The sequence below is a fragment of the Diabrotica virgifera genome, chromosome 5 (assembly GCF_917563875.1).
Source record: "Diabrotica virgifera virgifera chromosome 5, PGI_DIABVI_V3a".
Classification (NCBI taxonomy): domain Eukaryota; kingdom Metazoa; phylum Arthropoda; class Insecta; order Coleoptera; family Chrysomelidae; genus Diabrotica; species Diabrotica virgifera.
In genome coordinates this window covers 119,586,607-119,600,441 of record NC_065447.1, presented here as the reverse complement: position 1 = coordinate 119,600,441, position 13,835 = coordinate 119,586,607, and the positions used below count along the sequence as shown (strand labels likewise).

At 33.2% G+C, this 13,835-nt stretch overlaps 1 protein-coding gene across 2 annotated transcripts in view; it reads left to right on the top strand.

Annotated features, from left to right (window-relative positions):
- LOC114343548 (protein hairless) overlaps positions 1–13,594 on the top strand; it is an 86,031-nt gene extending 72,437 nt beyond the window's left edge. For both annotated transcript variants that reach the window (XM_050650265.1, XM_050650264.1), the window contains exons 5-6: positions 6,522–6,765; positions 13,033–13,594. In XM_050650265.1, coding sequence (XP_050506222.1) covers positions 6,522–6,765; positions 13,033–13,067 — 279 coding nt within the window. In that variant the 3' untranslated portion in view covers positions 13,068–13,594. The remainder of the gene's footprint in view (positions 1–6,521; positions 6,766–13,032) is intronic.
- Positions 13,595–13,835: the final 241 nt, after the last annotated feature.

Below are 13,835 nucleotides of genomic sequence, written 5' to 3'. Positions count from 1 at the left end.
TGCCGAAAAGGTCATTAGCAGTTTGCCAGTGTCTTCGGATAATTTCTCAGTCGCGTGGAAAATGCTATGTGAAAGATTTGCAAACAAAGATTTATTAATATACAATCACACCAAGTGTCTTTTTTTTCTCCCAAAAATCACAAAGCCATCTGCATCAAGCATGAGGCAATTAATAGATGAACTTCAAGGTAATTTAAGGTCACTTTAATCATTGGACCAACCAGTTGATACTTGATAGAAAAACTTGATTAATACACCACACAGGAGTGGGAATCTAAGAAGCCTTCAAACGCAACGTTAAAGGATCTTATTAATTTTCTAAAAGGTAAGGCTGACGTTTTGGAAAAAATTGATGCCAACCTTGGTCAGAATAATAAAGAACGATTCAGTTCCGATAAGAAATCCTCAAGAGCTCTGGTAGCCACTCAAACTTCTTGTGCTTTCTGCAAATCCATCAATCATAAAATAAGTCTGTGTCTCGATTTCAATCATTTAAGTATTTCTGATCGGGCCGAAATGTTAAGAGGCTTAAATTATGTTTCAATTGCCTACATTCAGGCCATATTAATATAAATTGTAAGTGCGGAAAGTGTACTAAATGCGGTAAAAAGCACCATTCTCTCTTGCATATCAATACGGACAACTCAAATAACTTAACTTCATATTTCAATCCAGTGCAGGCATCTTCGAATATTCAATCTGACTCGACTGTACACAATACTCAAACACTATCTAACTATGTCCCAGAATACAAGTCTGTTCTGTTGTCAACAGTTCTAGTGAATGTTTTTGACAGCGCAGGAGTTGCGCACAAATGTCGTGCCCTCCTGGATAGTGCTTCACAATCAAATTATATTGTCTCTCATTTTTTTGATAAATTGGGAATAGCAAAAAACCGTTTAACCTTTAACTACCCGCGCATCAAGTTATGACATAACTACACGCGTGGCGTACTTTATACGCCACAAGAAAATACACAATAACAGCGGATTTGTTTATTTTTTTTTTGAAAAAATACACTTAGTTGTTTGTTATAAACCTTATTTGGCATCAGCGAATACTTGAGTTCCTTCTCAGTAAGCCAATTGGGATTTATAACTGGAATTATGGAATAACTGGATTCCATGATAAATAAAATTGCTAATAAAAAATTTTGTATTTTGAAATGTGATTTTTTACGGGAGAAAAAGTATTGTTTATAAAGAAAAATATATTTTGTGCCATAATGACTAAGAAACAATTGAAATATGTACTTATATTACTACTTATATTAATATAATCGTGGCGCATATTGTGCACCACAGGAAACAACAAACAATAAACTGTAAATTACGATCTTCCCAGAACGCCGATTATAACGAAACTAAAACCAAATTGTAAAGCACATTCCAGTGATAGGTTAGAGACATAAACAAGGTCAAAAATTAAATTTTTAAATATATTTGCAGTAGAATTCTTATATCTGGCGTACAAAATACGCCAGTGCGTGTAGTTAAAGGTTAAATGTATCAGTGTCTGGCTTTGGTCAAGTTTCCGCGAATTTAAAATACAATTGTAATTTACGAATTGGTTCTTGCTATTCCTCGTTCCAAAGTTCTATTAATTGTCTAATTACTAACTCAATATGTGATCAGCTCCCTGGTTGTAATGTTGATATTTCCTTACGAATTCCTTCTAATATTCAGCTATCTGACCCTAACTTTCATATTAACTCATCGATAGATTTGTTAATTGGAGCAGGTCTATTTTATAACTTGCTGTGTGTGGGACAGATAAAATTAAATCGCGTTGGTCCCATTTTGCAGAAAACGAGATTATAATGGATTGTTTCTGGTCCAATTGCTCAAACTACATCTAACCGGGCAATCTCTAATGTTTCCCGTTTATTTGATGTAAACGATCTATCTCGCTTTTGGGAAATAGAGGAAATTTCTACATCTTTCTCACGTTCGAAGGAAGAAATCTCTTGCGAGGAGCGTTTTCAGTCATTTCATAAGAGGAAAAAAATGGCAGGTTCATCGTAACAATTCCCTTTAAGGACTCTCTTGATCATTAGGTGAGTCAAAATCTATTGCTAGAAGTAAATTTATATCTCTTGAGCGTAAGTTTCAAAAGAATCCTATGTTAAAGGAAAAATATTCTGATTTTATGAACGAATACTTATCTATGGGTCACATGTCTCTATGTAATAACGAGTCTCCAGTTAATTTCTATTTTCCTCATCATGGAGTGGAAAAAGAAGATAGCCTAACTACAAAACTTCGAGTTGTATTCAATGGTTCGTCACCCACTACATCTGAAGTTTCGTTGGATGACTTACAAATGGTAGGTCCAGTAGTTCAAAATTATTTAATTACAATAATTCTGAGATTTAGTCAACATTCTTATGCGGTATCCGCTGATATTGCAAAAATGTACCGTCAAATTTTAATCGATCCTTCTCAAAGAAACCTTCAGCAAATAGTTTGGCGATCAGATCCTTCCCAACCTTTGCAAACTTTTTGTCTAAATACTGTGACCTATGGAACTGATTCGGCAAGTTTTTTAGCTACTCGATGTTTAATACAACTTTCTGAGGAACACTTAAATGAGTATTATGAAGCATCTAAAATTATAGCTAATGATTTCTATGTGGATGATCTGCTAACTGGCTCCGATTCCATTTCTGAACTTATTTTCCATTGTAACCAAATCGTAGCCATTTTAGCTAAAGGTTGTTTTCCTCTTCGTAAATGGGTATCCAATGAAGTCTTGGTTCTAAAAGGAATCAAACAAACTATTGAATCTCAGGACACTACATATACCTTTGGTTTCAATAATGGGACGAAAGCTTTGGGTCTTCATTGGCTTCAAAGCTCCGATCCGCTTAAATATACTATTTCTTCCGAATATTTTTCTAGTGTGATAACGAAGCGCACGATACTTTCAAGTATTGCCAGTATATTTGATCCGTTAGGACTCTCAAGTCCAGTCATTATCAAGGCCAAAGTGTTAATGCAACAATTGTGGTTAGAGAACTTAAGTTGGGATGAATCAGTACCTTCACAAATTCATACAGAATGGATGGCCTTTCGGGAGCAACTGCTTAAATTAAATGATCTTGAGGTACTTCGTAACGTCAAGTTACATGATTCTCTCCTAAATGAACTTCAACGGTTTTTGTGATGCATCTGAGCTTGCTTATGGCTCATGCATTTACGTTCGCTCCATTAATGCATTTGGAAAGGTTCAAATCAAATTGCTCTGCGCCGATCTAGGGTGGCACCTTTGAAAAGGGTAACAATACCTCGTCTTGAACTATGTTCTGCCCTGATTTTGAACAGATTATTAAAGAAAGTTCTTGAATCTTTATCCATTAATATTCATAATGTTTTTCTTTGGTCTGACTCAACTGTAGCCCTTTCATGGATTCAAACGTCATCTCATTTATTACAAACATTCGTAGCTAACAGGGTGTCAGAGATTCAATCTCTCACCAGCAATTTTTCCTGGCGACATATAAGCACGAACAAAAATCCCGGAGATTTTATTTCTAGGGGAGTCAATCCCTCTAGTCTCATCCTGTAATTTATGGTGGCATGGCTCCGAATTTTTGTTGAAATCTATTGAAGAATGGCCATTTACACCCTTAGAATTGAAAACTATACTTGAAACTAAACAGCCAAAAATAATTTCAATGGTTTCTATAGAAAGTTTTAAATTTCCCTTTGATAGAGATTCTAGAATTGGTCGTTTAAAGCGTTCGTTTGCTTATTGTTTGAGATTCATTCATAACTCATCTGCTGTACTTAAGGCCCAGCAGATGAAATCTGGAGCTCTTTCTGTAGAAGAGCTTGAAATTCTCTCAACATGCTCTCAACATGAATCATTTTATACTGAATATTTTAGCTTGTTGAATGGAAAAACTATCCCATCTAACAGTAAACTGTTATCTTTGAATCCTTTTCTTGATGCAAGTGGATTACTCAGGGTGTTGCCTCTCATCGAAGGCGGTTCACCTAGAAATCGTTACTGACCTGACAAGTGAAACTGCTATGAAGGCAAAATTGCCTTCATAGCAGCTTTGAAACGATTTATTTCCAGACGGAGACAACCCCAAGCCCTTTATTCAGACAATGGTACTACCTTTTTAGGTGCCAACAATCATCTTTTGGAACGTGTAAAATTTTTAAATATTAATAATGAAAATATATCTTCCTCTTGTGCCTCCCAAGGAATTGCTTGGCATTTTATTCCTGCTTACTCCCCTCATTTCGGTGGTATTTGGGAGGCTGGTATAAAGTCCATGAAAGAAAATTTAAAGCGTGTTCTCTCCGAGGCTCTTCTCGTATATGAAGATTTTCAAACTATTTTAGTTTAAGTTGAGTCAATTTTAAATTCACGACCTCTTACTCCTCTTTCTTCCGATCCTGACGACTTTTCCTGTCTCACACAATCACCTTTCTTGATTGGAGGATCTCTTACCTGTATACCCGAGAAGAACTTCACAGAAATTAACGTTAATCGGCTGGACCATTTCGAAAGACTTCAACAGCTTCGACAGCACCTTTGGTAGAGATGGTCATTGGAGTATTTATCTGAATTGCAGTCCAGGCAAAAATGGAAGGAAAATAAATTTAAATTAAAGATCAATGATCTTGTTCTTCTTAAAGAGCATCATTAAGGTCCTATGCAATGGACGTTAGGACGAGTTACCCACCTCCATACTGGTTCTGATGGTGTAGCACGAGTGGCGTCCCTACGCACTTCCAGAGTAAATATAAGAAGAGCCGTAGCCAATTTGTGCCTTCTTCATTTGGCTGAAACTTAGTGTTGAAAGACTTTCTTTCAAGGTGGGGGGTATGTACAGTTTTCCTTTAGCCCACCTTGAAGAATTTGAAAGAAGAATGGAAGAAGAATTGAAATTGTTGCCATAGTTATTTTAATGTTTAATGTAAGATAAATTTTGTTTCATATACTGGTTTTGTAAATTTTTCCCTAATGCATGCTCAATTAATACATTTAAATCAGTACTTATAATATTATTTCAACCACTGGAAATACAAAAAAGAGAACCACACCTATATACAGTCCAGCTCCAGCCCAAGTTTAATCACCAAGATGATGATGATGATGTATAAATGAAAAAAAAAATTATAGTGTCTAAGCTTTAAATATTAATATGTAAAAAGCTTTTTGTTCATATTTAATAAAGGGACTGAGAAAAAATTCTTAAAAAAAATGCTTAATTTTAGCCTTCTAACGTGTACTTAGTACCTTAATCATTTTATCAGCATGGGAAACTGAACATACACTTGAGTCCAAGGTTCTTTACCCGTGCGTCATCATTTAAAGCATAGGTAGAGTTGGTGAAAAACCTCGTGAACCTTGAAAATGCGTATGTATAACCGAAATAAAATGAAGCCTAAAAACATACGACTATTTTATTTGCTGCGAATTGCGTGACAGGGTCCCATCTGCACCCTGATATTTTCAGTAATGTCTGATTCAATCGTTTCGTTCGTATATTGACGTCACCAAATGAATGAATTAGGTTCACGAGATTTTGTAACAGCTATACGAAATAAGTCGGAAATTTACTAAACAGCAAGTGACAGAAAGTGGCTACTGCTCTGATCACGGGTTATATAGTATAAAATTTGACGTTATCAAATAAATAGAATGTCAAATGTAGGTTTTGCTTTAAAATTTTGGTGCATAATTACAGCTACATTTGAAGTAGCTTAATAAATTATTTTAATATTATTGATTAATAAATAAATACACAATTTATAAAAAAAAATCAATAACATATTTTATTTTTGTCATTTTTTTCACTTTGGCTGAAGCTTAAACACTTCTTAACTGTGTGAATGAGGTTAGCTTTGTATGTAGTAAAATAAATGTAACAAATGTTGTAAATACACTTACCACAAAATTTCAAACTCCAATATAAAATTAGTTGTGAAAAAAAATTGTTTTTGTACTATAAAAAACTTCAAAACGCAAAAATTCGACAAAATTCAACAGACTGTCAGCCACAAAAGTAAATAAACCAGAAACGTCACAAATTGTACTCAAAATCTGAAAACATCCCTAAACATCTTTTTTGTACCTATCTCTTTCTCTCTTAATGTACTGAGTCTAGAGAGTTCATAAAAATAACATGTGTTTTTACTTTAATAACAGGCGGTAGCTGGTTTGTCTTTAGTTTCATGCGTGGAAGAGAATGATGCTAGATAATAAGTATGTGTTTTATCTCGCCAGGTATTAGTGACGCACGGGTAAAGAATCGTGGACTCAAGTGTATATATAAAAAAATATTAAAATCGAATAAATATATGTACGAGTAGGTGTTAATCTTATTTTGTTACTCAGTATATACATATATATCCTACATACTTTTACTTTCAGTGCGATACTCCACATTTTTTATTTATTTATTTATTTTAGTGCCTATTTACCAATTTTAACTTAAATATGTGGACAAATATTAATCACTGGATAGAATATTAAAAATAGTTTTTATTATTTATTTTCAGCAAGTAGAAAAATGTGGATATCCTATTTACTCATCTCAGTCATATCTGCACGGATACATGTATCCATTTTCTCCAGTACCACCCTATTATGGTACAGGCGTTTATGGTAGAGGATATGTAGTGCCTTCCATGTATCATCACAGTTCTCCTGCCAATGTGCCCGTAAGGCACGAAACTCCCACTTGTTCTTGGGTTACTGTTGAGTCTAGGAGAGATGGTGATCATCGAGAAGAAACTGTCACAGGTAATTTGTTTTATATTACTAGTGTTCACAAGTAAGAAATATGTATTGTTCTGAATCTATTTTCTTGTGGCATCTTAATGCAATTTACCAGTTTTATTGGGAATAAGCCACAATCTTATTTTAAAATAAGTTTATTTGACGTTTCGATTTCCACTTCGGAAATCATTATCAAAACATTAATAAACTAAACAAATTTTGTTTTTTTTTACTTGATAAAAATTCTTCTAATTTAATTTTATCTTACTCATTCATATTGACAATTCAGACATATATTATACATATCGAATCTTTTGAACTTATGTGTAGTGAAATTTTTTGGTCTGCAATCCTTAGCCCTCCCAGGGTCATAGGGATATGATTTCTTTTCCGAATGCGATGTTCTTAAGTGTCACATAAATGCTCGATCGAAAAAGACTGAAAAAGTGTGACGTTTCATCCCCACTGCAATGTTTCCATTCAAGTGTAATTATGACAGTTATTGCCATATGGTATACGCTCTGAGCTTCGCTGGTGTCGCTCCTAGCGGTTACTAATTCAACTTTTACTGGTAATTTTTTAATTTATTATTTAATTGTTATCGCTTAATATTTACAACGCAAAAAAGTAATTAAATTGTAATCGATTTTTTTAAGATTTTTCTAATAATTTTGGCGTTCTATTGATAAAATATCAATTTCTTACTTCGGATACTTTGACAATAATCGTGTAGATGGCGCTAAGATTATAATAGATTATTTATAATTAGATATTACGGAACATTAAAAAAACTTAAATTCAGTATTTAAAACGTAAGTATATTTAAGGTAAAAATATATACCACAGCTTTGACCAACTAATATTGTTTATAATTAATGTTTTTAATTTTAATTTTAAATTAATCACTTTGACATTTATGTCAAATTTCCCGTAAACGTTTACAAACTTGTCACTACTGGCGTTCGCGAATTTGTAAATATCCCCTCTACGTACGAGCTCACAGCGTATAAGACCATCACAAATTGTTTATACAGTCGGAAAATTAAAGATTACCCATGAACGATCACATCAATCACTTATTTTGTATTTGCTGTCTTTTTCTATAACAAACGTCATGTTATTTATAGAAAAAGACAGCAAATACAAAATAAGTGATTGATGTGATCGTTCATGGGCAATCTTTCATTTTTCCGACTGTATTTTCCTTTTTCCTTTCTATATTTTCCTTTTACGCAAATAATATTGGAAATTAATTTAAAAAGTTAATAAAAAGCGTATCAGACATATGTCGTTGATTGTTGTTTGGTTTATCCATAGGACTCATAGAAATATATAATTTCTGTGGACTTAACACGTCCCTTTTTGTGTTCTGTGGGTTTTAAACATCATTTGTGACATTTGTCACATTTTCATTTCAGTCTTGTGACTAAAATTTTGAATTTTACTGACGAGTAAAATGTTACTGAAGTTTTGAATATAACGCATATTTTTATTTTTAATTATAACGTTTTTGTTCTACGTATAAGGTTGTTATTGCATTATTATACAGTTTTTGTCTTTCGATTCGAAGTCCTTTTCATTATTCAAACAGTTGTTTTCACGACTAATTATCTGGAGTTTTTTAACGGTATATTATAATTTACATGAAATCCTTATTTTTCTTTGTGAAAAATAGTTATTTTGGTAAAACAAAAATGTATTCGAAAGTAGAAATCGAGGTTAGTAATCAAATCGAAATAACTTTTTTTACTTGCTTAACTAATCCAACTTCAGAAAGCAAGATTCCGCTACATAAAATAGAAAATACCGATACACTTAATTATTTAATAAAACTTATTACCGACTGTACAAACAAAACATGAAAAACAAAGTCCTAATCGTACACACAATCGTAATTATAAATCTATGAAAATACAAAGTTTTCTCAACAAACACATAAATAAATTCAAAAAACCGAGAATCAAAGACAGCTAACTACACTAACCATAGACAAAGGAAAATAAGAATTTCATGTAAATTAGCGATAAATTAAAATGTACTAATGATAAAATTGGAAACTCCAGGTAATTAGCCGTGAAAACAACTGTTTGGATAATGAAAAGGAATTAGAAAGGCGAAATATGTATATATAACAAAACAACCACAATAGCAACAACCTTTAACTTAACCACAGCATCCTTAATCATAGAGAAATAAAAATAATTATTATTATTTCTCTATGACCTAACCTTATATTTTATATTATACACAGAGACAGAGACATACATAGATAAATAAATATATACAGACATAATATAGTGTGAACAGAGACAGAAGCACAGAACTAAAACCAAACGTTGTTTTGCGACAAACTAAAGATCCGACATACGTTCCAGTATTCAACTTATTTTACTATTATTTCAATTTAAGCAGCTTTTAATTGTATTCCATCCATGCAAATATGAGATAAGCTTATTTACTTTCATAATAAATACATTTCAATAGTTATTAACCTAAAAACTCGTAAAGAAAATTATTGGCGAGGAACCGCAAAGTGGGCGACGCCTGGTGGCGAATTTGAAATGCATCAACTCTAGGAAAACATTGACTTTGCCATTAATTTGTGTACATATTTGCGGTCAGTTTATGTTGTAATTAACAATGATTTCGACTTAAAAAAACTATTGCAGTGTTCCTCAGTATTCATTCCTATTATACTCTACGTAATGACCTAAATTAACCAATGCCAAATCACACATTTTGTTAATTGAACGTTTGTATTAAACGTAGTATTTTTTAATGTTTAAGCGACTGCAAAATTAAATAAACAACTAAACTGTAGTATATATTCTGTACATAGAATGTACATTGTTATGCAAAATATTCCGACCACCTCGTAATTTCCAAAACACAATTATTATAAAATAAATTCACCTACTTAGTTTCAAGTTTTTATTTAATTAAAAATTGTTATCTGTTGGTGTAAAATAAATTTTAGTGTATCTATTAATTAAATTAAAAACAAAGTTAGAAATTCTAAAATAGATTAATAATTTTTAAAACGCTGTGTGATTATCGGGGGCCAGATTTTTTATGAAAAAAAGGTAAAAACAAATCAGTAGTTATCATTAAATTTTAATGAATGCATACAGATGAAACATAATTTTGAGTTATCTTTAGCTTATAAGATGTCTTAGTGGCAAAACTTAGTGGTTACTTTGGCCAAACACTCGTGTAAATAATTTTAATTTAACGTTTTAGAACTGTGAGATCTAATGACAAAATGAATTGTTTTCCTAGAGTTATCGTCCATCTTTGAAATTTTGAGCGCCCTCTGTCGGAATTTAATTTTGCGAATAGGATTTAATTTTGACCCATATGTTCAGTAACAATAAGGACAGCCATAATTTGTGCTTGGAAACACAGTCAAATTTTCCGCCTGAAAATTACGTCACAACTTTTTCGGTCCATTAAATCTGATATGGGCTCTATTGTGACCAATATAATCTTTTAAATTGAATCTCATTAAGGTAAGTATTCACTATTCTAATAGTGCGTTATCGTGCATTATCTCGAATCTGTCTCATCCGATATGATCGGCAAACGGCATGATCTTCTAAAATGTTTTTAATGTACATGTCAGTTGCCATTCACCCAATCACCTCCAATGGTTCGGTATGTCTTCAGTACTTCGGTATCCAAGAAACACAAGTCCATGGCACTATGCCCATGACACCACCACCAAAATTAACGGTTTGGATGAGGTAACAATTGGCATGGAATCGATGTAATAGCAAATCCAATAAGATGTAAATTAGAGCTGGAGGGTCAGATAATAGAACAAGTGATGGAATTTAAATATCACACTATCTAGCTACAGAAAGCTCGAAACAACTGGAAGATCAAGCGAATAGAGCAAACAGAGCCGCAGGTTGCCTGAATGAAACAATATGGATAAATAAAAATATCGGAAAAGAAATTACATGCAGAATTTACAAAACAGTCATTAGACCAATAATGACAAACGCGGCAGAAACACGACTTGATACAGAGAGGACAAAAATATTGCTGAAACAGCACAGATGAAAACCCTTCGAAAAATTGATGGTAAGACACTATGGGTCTTCCTATCGGGCTCCAGTCAGTAACTCTAGTTTGAAGGAATTATTAATTAATAAGAAGAATTATAAATTAATAGGAAGACGCCAAGGAGAGCGCAATGTTAGAAGTAAAATTAAAAGACAAAAAGCAAAACAACTGGATAAGAAATAAAACAAAAGTCAAAGACGCAGGACCACTGGCATATAAACACCTGGACTATTGGACCTGTGTTCACTAATAATATGTTTACATTGATCTAACTTAACAATATACATTTCAAAAATAACTTAATTGAAAAGAGTTTTCAAACTTCTGCGACCACAAATGAGACCATTGAAAGGCATTTTACTAATATATTAAGTAAATAACACAAAAATTTAAAATAAAATTTGATTTTCACGTAAACAATGACAAAACACTACACAAACAAGAACAATGATGCATATACAAACAAAACGGTCTTCGATCGTGTCAATTTCGTTAATGATTTGTCCTACTTCGTATCAAAACAATAAACAAAATTAACTCGTCGAGGTAATCATGTTGATTCCACCTTTTACAGCAGTTGCGGAGTTTACTTATTATACGTCATTCCTCAGGGCAACATATAGCCAGGCTAAAATGGAGTTTCACAGGTCATAACGCCAGATAAACAGACAATAGGTGGAAATACAACAATGGAAACCATGGACAAGAAAGAGAGCAAGAGGACGGACCCCAGATGAGATGGAAAGATGACATTAGAAAGATAAGAGAAACACACTGGAAACAGAAGCGAATGGAGGAAACAGGGAAAAGATTATGTTCAAAATTTGACGAATTGAAGCGCAACAGAAGAAGGAAGACGCAATCGAGGAAGACCCAGAAGATCTTTACGAGACGAAGTAGATCAAGCTATGGAAAGGAGAAATCTAGAAGAAGGCAGCTGGAACAACAAGGATGAATGTTGACAAAACTTATTGTGGAGTGGAGGTCACGACAAGAATCACTACACGATCTGAAGCGTTTTATTAGTAACTAGATGCAAGCTGCACAAGACAGAAACAGATGAAAAAGCTAAAGGAGACCTATGTCCAGCAGTGAACGAGGACAGGTTGATGATGAGGCTATGGTCGCTACCTACATCTGCTGAGTTGAGGCATCTTACGTCGATTATTTTTGTATATCTCTGTTGTCGTACACCATAATTTATCATAGATCTTTGTCCACGGGTATTATTGAATACGTAATTTGTGTTAGTCTTTGTGGTCAAAAAATGTGTTGTTTAATTTAAGTTCGTTATTTGTGCAGAAGTTTCATCAGTTCTTCATTTTCGTTTTAAACACTCTCATTATATGTTTTAACACTAAACTCCAAAGTCTCTTTACACTAATTGTTTTTGTTATATTACACAGGGAAGAAGTAATAACATAATTTTGTTTGTGGGTTATTTATTAATTATTTATTTATCCAAAACATAGGTATTCATACCTCCATTGTCGCAACACAACTTGATACGACGACATGTGCGTATGTTCATCCATCGCATGACCATATTAACTGATGTAAAAGCTTGGCGAACTCCGTTTCGCCAAGTCCTCATTCGAAAGAAAAGCTACAAGAATGTGGGTAGCTCACAAATCTTTGGAATGATGGAAAAATTCACCAGGACAAAGACATTTGAATATAACAGTTCATTACAGAACATCCACCAAAATTTACGGCAGACCTAATAAACAAAGACAGGAAAACAGTCAAAGCCATAGTAGGTCTGCTAACAGGGCACTGTAAGCTGAATAGGCACTTAAAGCTGATGGGATTCTCAGATGACCTGTGAAGATTCTGTCACCTGGAAGAAGAAACAGCAGAGCACATTCTGTGTCAGCGTGACAGTCTGCCAAATGTGCGGTTCTTTTTTGAAGCTATTTAGACCTTTTAAAAAGAGTCAGGCTAGAGGACGTAATCTAGGACTAGAGGACCACAATAGATCTGAAAAGGTAAAATCTCTGTACATAATCATGCTTTCTAAATATTTGGATGATGCAATATAATATGTTGATTTTCCTTTGGGTAGTAATCACGAACATACAATTTTGTCGCTATCTACCACACCGTCTAGTCTAGAAAGAAATGGAGCACTAAAACGTGCTAGGTGAAAATGGATATTCTGTATAGCTGTCTGTATATTCTTTGTAAATGTATGTAGATACTAATTTCGTTTTTATGTTACAGATGTACCACTCAACCTTTCCAAAAATTCTGGATGAAGAAAAAACTATGTGCCTTCCGAAAGAAATACTTTAATGTAAAAAAGAAGTATATATTTTTTAATGAAGTGGACTTTACGACAGGAATTTCTCTATGAAGCACAAATAGTAGGGCGTTGACAAAATAATGTACATACAGAATGCTCGACTCAGTTCCTTGAGCTGATTATTAAACTCATTAGCTTTTGAAGCTAGAGTATGATTAACGTAATACTAAACGCTGAACGTTGCACGAGGTGGGTTAAGCTTATACATTTTTCGAAAATGTAATAACATTTAAAATCCCCTTAAAAATATTTCATTTTTTTTTGTTTTAAAAAATTGAATCGATTATTATATAACAATAATGATATGAAAGTTAAAAATAAAATGTCTTGTATTCTTTCACCTCTCGGACTTTCTTCATAAAATCTAGATAACCCCTCGTGTTACGATAGTTTCTTAGGACTATTTTGTAATAAAAGCGATCCATCATTTTTAAGAATTAATTTTATAATAAAAACAGCATATACTGACTTTAACACTTACAGTAGAATATTCTCTCATACGGTTTACTTAGTATTTCATTACCTCCGTTGTACGTCGTTGTCTACTAAATCACTCTCTTGGGTTAGTGATAGTTTTCGACCAGACTACAAAGAGTATAATGGTGGTCAGTTAGAGTAAATGAGATAGGAATATTTTCAGTTATATTCAATCCGTATCTTAGTATGATTGATCCAAAAGATGGCATAACCCAGACATCCAAAGTGAAAGTTCTTCTCCAAC